Source organism: Microcaecilia unicolor, chromosome 1 (assembly GCF_901765095.1).
Source record: "Microcaecilia unicolor chromosome 1, aMicUni1.1, whole genome shotgun sequence".
In the NCBI taxonomy this organism is placed as follows: domain Eukaryota; kingdom Metazoa; phylum Chordata; class Amphibia; order Gymnophiona; family Siphonopidae; genus Microcaecilia; species Microcaecilia unicolor.
This window is the reverse complement of record NC_044031.1, coordinates 71958953-71975914: the sequence shown is the minus strand read 5'-3', so window position 1 is coordinate 71975914 and position 16962 is coordinate 71958953. Positions and strand designations below refer to the sequence as shown.

At 44.1% G+C, this 16962-nt stretch overlaps 1 protein-coding gene across 2 annotated transcripts in view; it reads right to left on the bottom strand.

Annotated features, from left to right (window-relative positions):
* The window catches only part of ACTR3B (actin related protein 3B), a 136050-nt gene that overhangs the window by 93007 nt on the left and 26081 nt on the right, over nt 1-16962 (bottom strand). For both annotated transcript variants that reach the window (XM_030198436.1, XM_030198426.1), the window contains exons 3-5: nt 12106-12230; nt 5897-6007; nt 2402-2497 (exon numbers count right to left, since the gene is read on the bottom strand). In XM_030198436.1, coding sequence (XP_030054296.1) covers nt 2402-2497; nt 5897-6007; nt 12106-12230 — 332 coding nt within the window. The remainder of the gene's footprint in view (nt 1-2401; nt 2498-5896; nt 6008-12105; nt 12231-16962) is intronic.

Sequence of the window (16962 nt, the reverse complement as noted above, 5' to 3'; positions counted from 1 at the left end):
AGAGCCGGCTCCAGCACACCACTGCAAATGCATCTCACAAATATTTATTAGGGATATCATGAAAACTGGAGTGGTTAATGGCCCTATAGGATTGCAGTTTAACACCCTCAACCAAGAGTGTAGTGTTACACTGATCCCATATAAACAAGTTCAGTTCAGAACATCACACCCACATTTGTTTTATATATCATTTTTTATTGGCACAGCATCATAGAGTACAGTAATAAACAATGTTACAAATCTACTGATAAGTATAAAAAGAAAAGAAAAACAAACCTGATTAATGAACTAATAATTTTCCGGCAGTGTCTGAGAATGTAACAAAGAAAAAGAAAGAAATCAGTCCTCCATGATGTATTTGTTAAGGACAAACTCTAAAACAGCACATCTTCCCATTCACCCTTCAAACAGTCCCACATACACTCATTCATTCATGCACCCCAATCATCCCTCACACTTCTGAAAGACAAATGAGCAGAAGCAAATGGTCAGGGGCTACTTCTTAGCCTAACCTCAGGACTCTGCTGGTGACCTAGCTGTAGCAGCAGCAGACGCAAGGAGAAAAGGAAACAGAGGAAAGAGATGGAAGACAAGTGAGGAGCAAGAGTAAAAATGAAAGTGAAGGGAGGAGGAAGGATAACAATGAGTGAGAAAAATTGTCCAATGTAAGAAGGAAGAAAAGTGAAATGAGGAGGAAGATAAAGCTCTATAATACTAAGGACAACAGAACGAGTGACCTCAGCTAGTACAGGAGATAGTTCAGGAGGCCAAACATGAAGTGCCGACACATCTGTAGCTAGTCTTCAACATGTTTCCATCTCAAAACAGACCTTCCTTTGTGCCTCATAGCTGGATGAAGCATCTCCTCTCTCTTCTGTCGAATGCTTCCATGCAGTCCTTGTACTTTCTCATGCAGTCTTTGGAAGTATGCTAGAATGATCCCAAACAATTGATGGCCATGGCCATCTCCTTCTATAGTATGTCTTTGGCCACTGTGGATTCTTACTGGACGATCACCCCTAGAACTTGTGAACAGTGCTCCAGTCGACATCCACAAGTACCTTCTACACTGTGCTATGTTAGACAAAAAGTTAAATATAACATGACATATAAAGTTTTCCTCTTTTGGTAAGGGGCAGAAGGGTGGGCTTTTCCAGCTCAGTCAAAATCAGCACTGAGGTCTGACCATGAGCCTTCATTCAGAGCTACCTAGGGATTTTTGCCTCTCCCAAGTCACCTCCCCAGTCATTGCAGTGACAATCCTCAGCCATGTGGCCACATAACAGTACTCCTTTAGAAATCTTTGCCTCACAGGCCCAAAATCCAGCCTCCACAGCATCCCAAAGCCTGCCAGCCTCAGAAGCAGAAAACCTGGAAATCAAATTCAGGTCCTTTGCATGGCAGTAAGTCATCAGGCTGGCGCTAACTGCAGGTTTCTTTTCTGGTCTACAATGGTATATTTTTAGAAACATGACGGCAGATAAGGGCCAAATGGCCCATCCAGTCTGCCCATCCTCAGTAACTACTAGCACCTTCTTTTTCTAAGAGATCTAACATCTGTCCAACACCTTCTTAAACTCTGACACAGTACTTGTCTCCACAACCTCCACCAAGAGGTCATTCCACACATCGACCACCCTTTCTGTGAAAGAGAATTTTCTCAGATTCTGCCTAAGCCTATTTCCTCTTAACTTCATCCTATGCCCTCTCATTCCAGAGTTTTCCTTCATTTGAAAAAGGCTCACCTCTTATATACTGATGCCATTGAGGTATTTAAACGTCTCTATCATATCCCCTCTCTCCCGCCTCTCTTCAAGAATATACATGTTGAGGTTCATGAGTCCTGGCCAGGATGCATCACTATGTACAACACTCTCACAATATGACTGCTCCCAGAAGCAGTAGTGTCAGAAAAATGCACAAGACAGATTTGCATACTGTGGCAACTGTAACTGGGTAATAGTTATATTCTGTGATTTGAGCAGTGGATCTTATGGTACAAATTTGGTCAACCAAAACTCTACTTTACAAGGTCAGAGTTAATTTTGTTGTATAAATCATTCAACAGGGTCAGAAGCTGTGATTCTGAATAGAGCAACAGGAGGGCAGGCATGACCACAGCGGTGGGTTCCCAGGTGATAGGGGAATAGGGAGGGGTAATTTTACTTTCAAATGGCACAATTATTTTTAGGCAGAGAAGGGAATGTGCCTAGTACTTTTACCACAATGCTAAAATAGGAAAAAACAATTTTTACTTCTGGACGCTGAACAAATCAATTTGGCAATTCACATGTAGTCCATGATATGTACTTTTGAAATGCCATCCCATGCAATTTGCTGTTCAGTTTTTAAAACAAGTACTTGGTAAAATCCAGAAAAACTAAGCTGAACATCTTTTCACCTGTACTGCAATATACAGTCCCGGTATGTTAAATGATTCAAACATGATTTCAGCCAGGGATTCCCTATTTTCAGGAGTATTCATCGGAGGCTCTGTCTATGAGAAAAAAAAAAGCACATGCACCATGAAGTCATATAAAAATCCTTGTGTGTAAAATACCTCAAATCCTGATTTACAACCATGATGAACAGACCTGACATGATCAACACATTTTAATAAATACAGAAGTTGCCTGCTTCCAAATTCTCTGAAAACCACTTTTATAAATACATCAATACCCAAGTGAGAGCTAAGTGGGATCCTTTTACTAAGGTGCGCTCACATTTTTAGCATGCGGTAAAAATAGGCGCGCGCTAAAAGTTAGAGATGTCAATGTATTCCTATGGGCGTCTCTAACGTTTAGCGCACCTTGAAAACGTGAGCACGCTTTAGTAAAAGATCTCCTAAGTATCTTTCTGTCTTTCAAATTACTAATCTGACTTTTGTACAATTAGAGATGACCTTGGAAGTCTGTTTCTGTTACTGTGGTACATGGGGCTAAAATGTAGCAGGAGAAAAACCTCAGCATCCTTATAGCATCCTTATATCCTTATAGCATTTCAGCTAGTTAGTCACTATCACATTTCCAGTGTAAGCAGATCTAGTCGCCAAAATATCATGTGAATATAGCTTTAAAACTTATCATACAGCTTGCATGAACTTAGTTTGACAATATAGTTGAAAATCTCTTGAGTAAGTAACTCTTAAACTCCGTTCTTAAGAGCTGCAACGGTGTTGGGTACTTCCATCACAGCATCACATTGTCACATTTTCAGTACTAGGTTTAACTAAAAGCATGCACAAAACAACCTGATTTTGAAACACAAGCTACCCACATAGATTAAGATTTTTTTTTTTTTTACGGTTCGTTATGCAGCTTGTACACACTACCAGAAAAAAATGAGACATAGAAAGTGCACATGCAAATGATGTACTATTTATGCACATAAATTTAAAGATTTAAGCTATACATACAACTTTCTCCTGCACCTGAAATACTTCTTTTATGATGTCGCACTTTTGTGCATTGTGGACTTATATGCATTTGGCCAACATAACACATATAGGGAATTATTTTAGAAGCATCCAGGTAATTGGAGCGAGCATTCAGGGAATACCGCAGAGGTCATTTAAATTATATTTAAATTATCTCTGCGGTATTCTCAAGTATGATCAGATCACTGCGCTCTGATCATACGGGCGGAATAGCGCCTTAACCCTACGCCAGCTCAGAGCTGATGTTAGGGTTAAGGTCCTCTTTCTCCCCTCCAGTCCATGCCAGTGCATCTCCAGCCCCCACCTGGTAGTCTAACGCATGCCCAGGCACAATCCTCCCGCACTTCCCCCCAATGATCAAAGCTAATAACGTGCCTAATTAAGTTAATTCCCCGTGCTGTTCTGGCGCTATTTTTATGGTGCTGTTTCAGAACAGCGCAGGAAATTGATCATCGGGCCATAGGAATATTTGAAAGGTATTAATCCGCAAACAAACCTTTTGCGGAGATGGGAAGGCGGTAGAACGAGAGGGCATGAAATGAGATTGAAGGGGGGCAGACTCAAGAAGAATGTCAGGAAGTATTTTTTCACGGAGAGGGTGGTGGATGCTTGGAATGCCCTCCCGCGGGAGGTGGTGGAGATGAAAACGGTAACGGAATTCAAACATGCGTGGGATAAACATAAAGGAATCCTGTGCAGAAGGAAGGGATCCTCAGGAGCTTAGCCTAGAATGGGTGGCAGAGCTGGTGGTTGGGAGGCGGGGCTAGTGCTAGGCAGACTTATACGGTCTGTGCTGGGGCTGGTGGTTGGGAGGCGGGACTAGTGCTGGGCAGACTTATACGGTCTGTGCTGGGGCTGGTGGTTGGGCGGCGGGGATAGTGCTGGGCAGACTTATACGGTCTGTGCCAGAGCTGGTGGTGGGAGGCAGGGATAGTGCTGGGCAGACTTATACGGTCTGTGCCAGAGCTGGTGGTGGGAGGCGGGACTGGTAGTTGGGAGGCGGGGATAGTGCTGGGCAGACTTATAGGGTCTGTGCCAGAGCTGGTGGTTGGGAGGCGGGGATAGGGCTGGCCAGACTTATACGGTCTGTGCACTGAAGAGGACAGTACAAATAAAAAAGTAGCACATATGAATTTATCTTCTGGGGCAGACTGGACGGACCGTGCAGGTCTTTTTCTGCCGTCATCTACTATGTTTACTATGTATGTTTGTAAATTTATGGAAGTTAGTAGGTTCATGCTACTTATTTATTTCCATATGTCTGTTTGTAAAATGGAGTTCCCGCTGTGCATGCTAGCAAACATTTGTACGCCTGCATGTCCTTATAGGTCTTTTACAAAAGGCTCCGCATTCAGTGGAGGCTTTTGTAAAATATTGCCAGAAATGAGCATGTCCGATCTCAACATTCTAAGGAAAATAGGCCATCACGCTCCCAATTAAGCTTCTGAAAATTTACTCCTTAATATTATTTTTGGTACTGGGAGGGTGATGAGCCAAACTGGATTCAACTGGAGAAGGCACAGATTGAGGGATTCTCCTTCCCTTTACTGCTCGCAGCACTGAAGGAATTGCCAATGGTACACAAAAGGGTCTCTTACTGTACTTACTGTACTTTCTTCCCAGAGATGGGAAATTGGAAGCAGAAGAGGTTAAGTCTCTTTTTTTGTCTTTGGGGGGGGGGGGGGGGGGGGGGAGTTTACAGCCCGGACCTGTCAAACAACTTCTGTGGGTAGATTGTCCCTGGGTGCATGCCCAGGCACAATCCTCCTATAGAAGTACTCTCATGATCAAAACTAATAGTGCACATAAATTTGCATGCTATTAGTTTTGATTGTTGGGGCCTTAATTCCCCACACTGTTCCGGTGCTAATTTTTCAGCGCTGTTTGGAACAGCGTGGGGAATTTGATCATCAGCCCCTGAGTGTCATTAAGGTCACCAGCCAACTGTAAGTGATAGCAAACTGAGAGCAGAACTGATAATCTTGTTAAAGTGAACTGATAATCCATAGGACATAGGAGAAAAGGGAGTACAACAGTGCTGGTTAACAGGAAGGCTGTTTGGAAAGACATTTGTAAATACTTTTGCCACAGTTAAAGTTTTTAAGCTACATATTAATTGCGTTTGCCACCGCTGAAGTTATATCTGACTGAGATACATTAGTAAAAATCTTGGTTCAGAACAACATTGGAGTCGACCGAGTTATTGAGTGAAGAGTTGGTCCCATAATCAACCAATTTGTGTAAACAGTTCCCACTCAACAGGGCACGGTCTAGGCAGCCTTCTAAGCGCACACACCTACTCGGGGTTACATTAGAAAGACAGCCTCTTACAATAACCAGATGACAATGAATTCTGTTTCCTTCAGCTCAGATCATTAAGTAAGCAGCTGACACAGAACAGGTTATGTGGGGGGGGGGGGGGGGGAAATCCCAAGTTGTATTCCTTGTACCCCTGCTCACCATTAAAAAGTAATGGTCTTCTGGTTCAGCTCGTAGATACTTAAAAATCACATGCTCCATAAATCTTTCCATGAGATCCCAGTCTTCAACAATACCATGCCTTATAGGCCACTGAAGCAAACAGGAGAAAAGTCAAAAATCAGAACACAAATCTTCAAGGCCACAATGTAATAATTAGGCCTAATCTAATATTTTATACAAATAATTTCTGCTAAAAATTTCTGTGCTAGTAAACTGACTTAGCACATCCTGCCATGGGACTTTCCTGCATGCTAAGCCCATTTCTAGCACAGCCGTAAAATACAGCTTTTTATCTATTTGTAGAATTTCTGGCCGTGCATTAATTTTAGCATTAGAGTATGTGTAATCATGCACAGGCAATATATATTCGATTACTATTATAACAAGTTTATTTATTCAAATGTAAGGTATCTTTAGACCTTCAGAGGCGGTACTCTGTTTATTGGCGGTGCACCGCTATCCTTTTATCTGCGACAATAATTCCCACCTTTCTCGTCATCGGTCTTGATAAGAAATACCTTTCAAAACTATTTTTATAATGTTTTTACTAACTAGAACTATAAGTCAAAAATATTGTGTACTTATCTTCTAATGGGTTATTTAAACTTCCTTTGAATCTTACAAGGTATGCAGCCCCGAATTATAGCCTTGTAAGATTCAAAGGAGTGCTGGACCAATGGGGGATGGTTGGATGGAAGGAGAGGCAGAGGCACTGGATCCACCATGGAGAGGGAGAGGGCAGAAGAGATGCAGAATATGCCGGTGGGGAGGGAGGGGGGCAGGGGACATATTGGACCAATGGAGGGGAGAAGGAAAGAAAAGATACTGAACTACAAGGGGGAACACCAGACTACAAGGGGGGAACATTGGGGGGGGAGAGAGGAGACGCTGGCCTATGGGGAGTACTGGAGAGATGCCGGACCCTGGGGGATGGAGGAATGGGAGGGGAAGAGATGAAAAGAGGTAGCCAAGAGGAAAGGTGGTGGGAATGCTGCACTTGAATGGAAGGGGTGGAAAAGCTGTATTTAGATGGAAGGGAAGGGAAAGGGGGAAATGCTATAAACAAATAGGAGAGAAAAGAGAGGGGGAAATGCGCCAGGTGGATGCAAGAAAAGGGAGCGAGAGTGGGGGAAAGAAAAGGGAAAGGATGCCAAGATGGTGGAGGAGGAGAAAGAAGAAGAGATGCCAAGATAGTGGGGGAAGAGAGGAGAGAAGAAGGGATGTAAAGGTGGGGGGAGGGAGAGAGAGAAAGATATCAGGATCTGTGGGGAAAGAAATAAGGAGGAGAGGTGCTGGACCTACAAGTGGAGACAGAACAGGAACAGGGAAAGAGAGAAGGAGAACTTGATGGACCCCGAGGGAGGGAAGAGATGCCAGCATGTGGGGGAGCATAGGGGCACAGAAATGTTATGTTGGATAGGGCAAGAATATGGACCCAGAGGTGGGAGATATTCAATATGGCGGGAAGATAGGGGCAAGGACACAAGAGTGATGCTGGGTAGGACAAATAGGGACATAAAGTGAAGATGGATGGTGGACATGGAGATAAAAGAAGTGCCAAATGGACAAGGAGACTCTGGCAAGATAGTTAAGAGAAGACAGAAAAAAGCACAAACCAGAGACTGGGACCAACAACATCAGAAAAATAATGAGCAGACAACATAGGTAAAAAAAAAAAAAAGAAGAAGAATTTTATGTTCTATGTATTAGAATATGCCAGTTTTTGGAATATGCTTCTGTCAGAACTGGTTTTAGTCACCGCTGGAACCCACGAGAAAAACCTCACTCATTGGCCTTTAATCTCCAGCATAGTGGTGATAAATTACAGCTTTGGGATGGGTCATCCTTGGCGTCTCTGCTGTTGCACAAGGGTAAGAATTCCCTCCAAGACAGCACTCACCGATCTTTTTGTGGCTGTGACCACAGAAAGTGTATGACCTCCAGGCAAAAGAGGATGGCATCCTATAGAGTGCCCACTCAGGACACAATCCCAAATGTGGTTTCACAAACCCATTTGGGGTTGCAAGCTACAGTTTGGGAACCTCTGATCGAAGACCTATGACAGCAGCATCTGCATTACTCTTGGCTACTGCCAGCCCAAGAAGCAGAAGATTAATCCAAGACCATGGAGGAGTAGACTAATGGTTAGTGCAACAGCGTGAAAAATCATGGAAACTCAGTACAATGCCCACTGCAGCTCCTTGTGACTCTGGGCAAGTCACTTAACCCTCCATTGCCCCACGTACAAAAAAAGGTATCTGTATATAATTTGCATGGCAGCGTAATATCCCATGATATGAGTAATACTGTGTTGGGGTTTTCAGCGGCCCTGGGGGGGAGCACTGGGCTGGAGAGTTGGGATGTTCCTGGATGGGAGGAAGTCCAGCCCAAGGGAGTGGTGTTGAAATAAGTTGCAAAGAGAACATGTTTCCCTGTAGAGAGTGACAGCAGGGGTTGAGTTTGGAGTTGTCACGTTTACAAAGCTGGAAACAGGTTTGTGAGCCCTTGGGCCACTGCCGAGGAGCGGCAGGCAAAACCACCCCACACCAATGACAAGGCAGAGCTAACGTATCGGCAACTCCAGGCAAGGTCTCTAGGCAGTCAGCCAGCAAGCAGAAGACAGGTCCAGGCAAAGGATCAAAAGGCAGGCGGCAAGCAAAGCAAAGTCCAGGTCTAGGCAAAGGTTCAAAAGGCAAGAAACCAGCAAAAGCAGAATCAGGTCCAAACAAAGTCTCTCAGGCAGAAGTGCACCAGCACCCACATACCAGGGCCTAAGACGCAATGCAAAGGCAAGCAGAAATGTTTCAAGATGGCTAATAAGCCCAGAAGCAGTTGAGACTCAGCTGCTACAATCACCAGGCAGCTACAGGTGCTGTGCAGGCTCAAACAACACAAGCAAACCCGACAGCCTGGAAGATCCGGACCGGACTCAGCCAAAATCTGGAACGGGTGATGGTCCACAGCAGCCACCCGTTCTGGCCACCAGAGGGCGAGGAAAGCACAGACACAACAGGAGTTTAATAAAAGAAGTTGTAGAGAGTATTGGGGGATCCTGGAGTGTGAGAAATAAATACAGGCTGATTATAATAGATGCTGTTGCCTAATAAGTGGCAACAGAGAAGGAGAAGGAGCTTCAGATGGATGAGGGGATTCCTGCCTTGAAGTGGGATTAGGTCTGGGGAAGCCTGCCCAAGGCTGGAGTGTAGCCCTGAGAGGTGAACTGCTGGAAAAAGAACAGCCTAAAGGGTCTGTGCCTGCAAGAATTGGACTGAAAATTAGAAGTGTTGGAAACAGCCTTGGATTTACTCCTGTCAGGAAAGGACGGGTAAAGGACAGGAGGGATGTAAATATTTACAAATGTGAATTACCTGGAGAGGGAAGAAAAGAGGTCAAGAATATCATGAATAGAACTGTGTATATAAAGAGCTTGAAATGTTGACTGCTGGTTGTAGAAGTTCCAGTAAAGTTGGTTTGCATTTAAATCAAACTCCTGGAGTGCGGAGTGGTTTTTGGTGCGAGAGTGAGAATGCTTGTTCCCGGACTGAAAGTAAAGCAGCATCATAGTTCTCAAGTAGCCAACACCCCGGATCGCTATTCCGGACCATTGACCCACTCCCAAGTTTGACTGTAGGTGACAGGGGCGTAACCAGACAACAGATTTTGGGTGGGCCTAGGGAAGCACTGGGTGTGCACCAATTGTTCTCCCTCCCCCCCCAACCACCACCCAAAAAATCTCAGCTGGTGGGAAAGCGCTTCTTTCCACCTTGGCAGTCTGTAGCAGGCATGCGCTGAAAACTGAACATAAGCAGGTGCCGGTATCATGGAGAGTAGCATTTTCGTTACCATCAGGAAGAAGGCTTCAGCTGGCCGAGCTTGGGATCCCACCAGCTACCACTAAACGTGTGCTACTGTTGGGTGGGCTACACCACTGGTAGGTGAACTGGAACTGTGAGTGTGGTATGTGTGGACCATGACACATCTGGTGGTGGTAAAAAGTAAAACTGTGCTCTGTGGCCCAGATGGAACCTGAGCTATCGAGAGAGACTCGGGTTACAGCACACAATGCCACTGGGTAATCTGGCTGGTGCTTGTAAACTATTTTGTGTTTGGCTAAGCCTCCAATGTGTGTTTATAGCTCATAAGGCAGAGAGATAAGAACAGCCATATATTGTAAATAGCACAGAGCAAATACAGCAGCATTTGTCTTGTGACATCAAAAACAACCTATTTACTCCAACACACTGCAGGCAGCCATTTAAAAGGATAAAGCAAACAAAGGAAGTCATGTGGTTATAAGTCAATCAAGACTAAAAACAATTACTTAAGGAGTCGCTCTGGGTGACTACACAAGAGAAAGTTGGTTATAATGATAAATTGAGAAATATACATCTTTTACATTTTTGTGTTTACAAAATGTTTACATTTTCCCTCTGTGTATTTAGGGTTATATCATAGGTGCCAACGTCAGCTATTCTTTCTTCTTCTGCTAAACCTATTTGACATTTGCTGCAGGAAAACGAGGTACCCTAATATCCTCCATATGGAATCAAGGAAGGAGCAAGTTCTCTGCACTTGCCAAGTTCCAGTTTCTGAGTTTTAGGATTTTCTTTTTACATAGTAACATAGTAGATGACGGCAGAAAAAGACCTGCACGGTCCATCCAGTCTGCCCAACAAGATAACTCATATTTGCTGCTTTTTGTGTATACCCTACTTTGATTTGTACCTGTGCTCTTCAGGGCACAGACCGTATAAGTCTGCCCCGCACTATCCCCGCCTCCCAACCACACCTCCCAACCACCGGCTCTGGCACAGGCACAGACCATATAAGTCTGCCCAGCACTATCCTCACCTCCCCACCACCAGCCCTGCCTCCCAACCACCGGCTCTGGCACAGACCGTACACGTCTATCCAGCACTATCCCCGCCTCCCAACCACCAGTCCTGCTTCCCACCACCGGCTCTGGCACAGACCGTATAAGTCCGCCCAGCCCTATCCCCGCCTCCCAACCACCAGCCCCGCCTCCCGATCTTGACTAAGCTCCTGAGGATCCATTCCTTCGGCACAGGATTCCTTTAAAAGGACATGTCTAACATGGTCTAACGTTTGGCAATTAAAATTCAATGCGAAGAAATGCAAAGTGATGCACTTAGGGAGTAGAAATCCAAGGGAGACGTATGTGTTAGGCGGGGAGAGTCTGATAGGTATGGACGGGGAGAGGGATCTTGGGGTGATAGTATCTGAGGACCTGAAGGCGACGAAACAGTGCGACAAGGCGGTGGCCGTAGCTAGAAGATTGCTAGGCTGTATAGAGAGAGGAGTGACCAGCAGAAGAAAGGAGGTTTTAATGCCCCTGTATAAGACGTTGGTGAGGCCCCACCTGGAGTATTGTGTTCAGTTTTGGAGGCCGTATCTTGCGAAGGATGTTAAAAAAATGGAAGCAGTGCAAAGAAAAGCTACGAGGATGGTATGGGATTTACGTTCCAAGACGTATGAAGAGAGGCTTGCTGACCTGAACATGTACACCCTGGAGGAAAGGAGGAACAGGGGTGATATGATACAGACGTTCAAATATTTGAATGGTATTAATCCGCAAACGAATCTTTTCCGGAGATGGGAAGGCGGTAGAACGAGAGGACATGAAATGAGATTGAAGGGGGGTAGACTCAGGAAATATGTCAGGAAGTATTTTTTCACGGAGAGGGTGGTGAACACTTGGAATGCCCTCCCGCGGGAGGTGGTGGAGATGAAAACGGTAACAGAGTTCAAACATGCATGGGATATGCATAGAGGAATCCTGTGCAGAAGGAATGGATCCTCAGAAGCTTAGCTGAAATTGGGTGGCGGAGCAGGTGGGGGGAAGAGGGGGTGGTGGTTGGGAAGCAAGGATAGGGGAGGGCAGACTTATACGGTCTGTGCCAGAGCCGGTGATGGGAGGCGGGACTGGTGGTTGGGAGGCGGGAAATACTGCTGGGCAGACTTATATGGTCTGTGCCCTGAAAAGGACAGGTACAAATTCAATTCAAGGTAAGGTATACACATATGAGTTTGTCTTGGGCAGACTGGATGGACCATGCAGGTCTTTTTCTGCCGTCATCTACTATGTTACTATGTCAACCAAACTGATACATAACATTATTAAAGGTTCATTTCTGTGCACCTGGAATGGTCTCTTTGCATGTTCTTACCTTAGTGGCATATGTTGGTTTATCTACGGCTTCATCCCCTATGAAAAAGTCAAGGTCATCAACTCCTTTCGTGAGCCTCCTCTGGGTTTCATCGCCAACTTTGGCTGACTCTCTAACTGCAATACCTGAAAAAAAAACCCATCAATATATGCATGGTTAAGAATATATATATGCTGACTAGCTGTGAAGAATACATGGAAAGGAAGCTCTGTTCCCAGTGGGGCTGTACTGAATATCCGTTTTCGATTTGATCCTGAATAATGCCCCAAATAGATTATTCATATTCAGCCGAATAGTGATTTAAATACAAATACGAATATTCTGGGGCTCTACTGTACTAACTCCTATTGAAATAAACACTAGATTTCTGATTTCATGTTGCTTCTTTTATTATTTGTTATGTTAAAGCTCAATGCCCATTATTCGTATTCGGTATTCAAATTCAGCTGAAAAGTAAAATATGCTATTCGGTACAGCTCTAGTTCCCAGCATATCTACAAGAGGAAGACAATGATGTGCAGAGAGACAGACAGTACTGTTCCATTTACAATTGCCATCAACCATCTTAGGGCCTTTTACTAACGCTTAACACATGTTAAATGCTGTGCATCCTATTTTATACTTATGGGCCTTATGGCACTCAGTGCACGCTAATGTCCATTAATGTCAAAATTTAAAACGAATTGGAGAAAAGTTTTCTTCACTCAACGTGTAATTAAACTCTGGAATTTGATACCAGAGAATGTGGTAAAAGTGGTTAGCTTAGCGGAGTTTAAAAAAGGTTTGGCTGGCTTCCTAAAGGAAAAGTCCATAGACCATTATTAAAATAGACTTAGAGAACATCCACTGCTTATTTCTAGGATAAGCTGCATAAAATGTATTTTACTTTTTTGGGATCTTGCCAGGTACTTGTGACCTGAAATGGCCACTGTTGGAAACAGGATGCTGGGCTTGATGGACCTTCGGTCTGTCCCAGTATGGCAATACTTATGTACTTACGTAACTTGCACTAAGGTTTATGTTTATGTTTATTAATACACTTGATATACCGATGTTACTGACACACCAGATCACAGCGGTTTACAGCAAAGTAATATATATCTTAAAATTAACAGAAGAATGCAATATCAAATAGAAAAGAAGTAGCACACGTCATACATACAAGAAATCAGTCACACAGGGATACACCATCCTTTATCTCCATTTACAGTAGACACCACCCTAACCAGTTGTAGGGAGAGAAAAACAAATGTTTGCTGAAAATAGTGAGCTTTAAGCCGGGACTTAAATCTATTTATTTATTTATGTTAATTTATATTCCACCTAATTACCTCGGTGGTTTCCAAAATTACCTACACAATCTGCTTCAATCCGATCAGTGGTGGCAGGTCATTCTAAAGCTTTGGAGTCAAAAAGAAAAAAGCAGACTACCTTCTTGTAAAAGGGCCCCTTAGTTTATCAAATGCAAACTTCATACTCATACATTTTTTTGCCTCTGAGGAAACTCTCAAATAAAATTAGACACTGTCCCCACAATATTCAGTTGATGGCGATAAGCATTTTTTTTTGAACACCATTGCCGACTAGTTTAGCCCCCAATATTCAGTGCCAGCTCATGTTTGGGCACTGGCACTGAATATCAAAGGGGGGGGGGGGGCTAATTGAGGGTGGGCTGGTTAGCTGGCTGCCGGAGCTTATGCAGGCCCAGTGATATTCAGCCAGGGCCTGCATCAGAATTACGGGCTCCAGCTGAATATTGGGACAGGACTTGCACTTTAAAAATTCTCTTTTCCCCTTTCCCGACCTCTGACAAGGTCTGTCGGCCCCCTCCCAGCCCCCCTGATGTGTGGTGGTACCCCCCCCCCCAACAAACGTTCCCTCCCAGTCAGCATTCCCTCTCCCCCCCCCAGGCCCTACCTGACCTCCCAGGTGGTCCACAGGGTATCGGGGGCAGAAATGAAGTGCCCTTGCTCCTGCTTCTAGCAGCAGGTTCCTCAAAATGGCTGCCACAACATCTCACAGCAACCTCGCGGTACTGCAAGAGGTTACTGGCAGCCATTTTGAGGTGGGAGGGAAGGAGGAAAATAATTTTATTTTTATGTGGGTCCTGGCCCGATATTCAGTTGGGGACTGAATAAGATAAGTTTTGAGCTGTCCTAAATTCACCCGCTTAACTTATGCGGGCCTCAGCTACATATTGTCAGCACCTACATAAGCCCCAGCTCATCCCTGACTGGCTTAAATCACTTTGAATATCGAGCCCTGTAATTATATACTTTAATGTTTCAGTGGAAACATACTAAATACATACTAAAACATTGTACACATTTTGTTATGTTAATATTTTTCAGATTGTCTTTTCTTCACATTAAAACTTTTGGTCTTAATGGGCATAGACTTTTAGGTATAAATGTATTTTCAATTACTATAAGTATTGTGGACATTTACATGGCTAACCCTCAGGGCCAGCACTGGGGGGAGGGGGGGTGCAAATAGGGCAGCTGCCCTGGGCCCCATAGCTCCAGGGGGACCCTATGGGTTTGCTTGTCTTCCCCTTCTTTCCACCCCCGTCTGGCATCTCCCTCACCTTCCTGATTGTGAGTTTCCCTCAGTAACAAGGAGAAGAGGAAAGTAACTTATTTTCTTCTATCTGGTATGTTTTGTTTCAAATTCATTCTTATTTCCATGAACCTGACCAGAGGAGGGTCTGTTGACCGGTCCCTGGGAGTGACGCCTGGGGCTGGGTTCGGTCTCGGGGGAGGAGGCCATGGACTGCACCCTGGGGAGACAGGCCTACACAAAAGAACATGAACATTGACCTGACTACATCTCCCACCTTACTCCCCTCCCCATTGCCTATTTCTACCTATTCATCTCGTCTTTTATTCTGATATACTTAACTTTTACCCTCTGATAATATTCTGTATTCCTTTTACTGTGTAAGCCGCATTGAACCTGCTTTGAGTGGGAAAGCGCGGGATACAAATGTAATAATAATAATAATCTCACTTTAAAATGTTTTTTCTTTGAAGGGTTGCCGGCGCAACAGTAATTCAAACATGCTGCCTTTGGCCTCCTAGGCACTCTTCCTCTGCCGCAGTCCGCCCCACCTCTAACAAAACTTCCTGTTCAAAAACCTTAAAACATTTCTGATGAATTCCCATTGATGATATATGGAAAATAGAAATATATTCAAAAGACAACAATAATAAACACACTGTCTTGAGATATTGCTGCCAGAATGTGGTCCAAAAAAACGTGTTTATGGAGAGACATGCTTAAAAAATGCTTCCAAGCTCACTGCAACAAAAATCAATGTCCATATAAAAGAACCTTTCAGCATGGTCACTGAAAAGAAGTTGCTAATTAAAATCAAGGATGAAAAATTAAAAATAGACAACAAAAAGTGACTGTGGTGAGAAAGTAGCATCATTGTTCATCATTATCAATGTAGTGAAAGTGAAATGCATCGCATTGCATAAGTGTTAACTCAAGCGTGATAAAACAATCATAAACCTGTGAAAACTTCCACATGAGATGTGTGGCACTGTCCTAAAGTGAATGTACCGCTTGCAAAGAGAATAATATTCCAAAGTGCATAAAAATAAACATAAATATAGATGATAATATTGCATTATGAAAATAGTAAAATATGCACATAAAATACATACATATGCTCACATTTACACACCGATTAACTCTTACAGCTAAAATACAAAGCACTGCATTAGAACCATGATTCCGCCCTCTTATCAGGAAACAGGAATGCTCTGCCATTCAAAATCCCAAAATAAGAATCTGTGAGACAGAACTTATCATACTGACTTATTCATGCTGTATGCAAAAAGTGAGTTAATTTAAAAAGCCATAAATAAAATCAATAAAAGTGCTCACATTTTTTCTTCTTATACTCAAACCGCTTTGCTAATCTTATCACAAATACAGTAACCCCACTACTTGTTGGGAATAAAGATCGCTCTGTGAATCAAAATCTGAAATGAGAAATCTATAATATAAATCATTAAAGTGTTTCACTTTCCCTCTATGCAACAGCCTAGGTGTGGAAGACATAAGGGATCTAGAGAAAGTTAAGGAATGGTCTAAGGCTTGGTAGCTAAGATTTAATGCAAAAAACATGCAGGGTCATGCATTTGGGTGGCAAAAATTCAATGCTCTCATAGGCTTTGACCACAAGTAGCATGCAAGTGCATGCTAAACGGGGCATTTACTATTCCTCCCCAATGTTCAGCGGGCAGCATGTCAATCATTGGCGCTGCTCCCGCAGCAAATCCTACACCAGTTCAGAGCTGTGTTAGAGGTTGACGAGCATTGGGGAGGAATGAGGAGCCCTGTCCAGTATGTATTTGCATGCTTGCAGGCCCCCGCACCCCTGAACAAGTAAAGTTTCCCTGGTGGCCCAGTAGCCATCTTGCTCCCACCCCTGGACATGGGAAGGCTAGAGGTCCAGTTGACCTCTAACCCCCCTAACCCCCCCAACACAAAACATAAACTCCCTGGTGGCCCAGTGGGCAACTCTAACCCCCACACACACACACCTGCCCTGGTAGCCTAGTGTCCCCTGAACCCTCCCATATCTTGTAGTGAGAGAGGAAGTAGTAAGTAGTAGCACTCCCTCCCCCTTCCAGTGCCACCTTCAAAATGGCTTACCTACCATATAAGGCTGTCACTACAAGGTACAGGGGGTTCAGGGGATGTTAGACTACCAGGGCGGGTGGAAAGCATGTGGGGAGGGGGGTAAGGTTGCCCACTGGGCCACCAGGGAGGGTTAATTTTGGTGTCGGGGGTTAAGGGGGCTATAGGTCCATTGGACCTCCAACCCCCATGCCCCCATGCCTG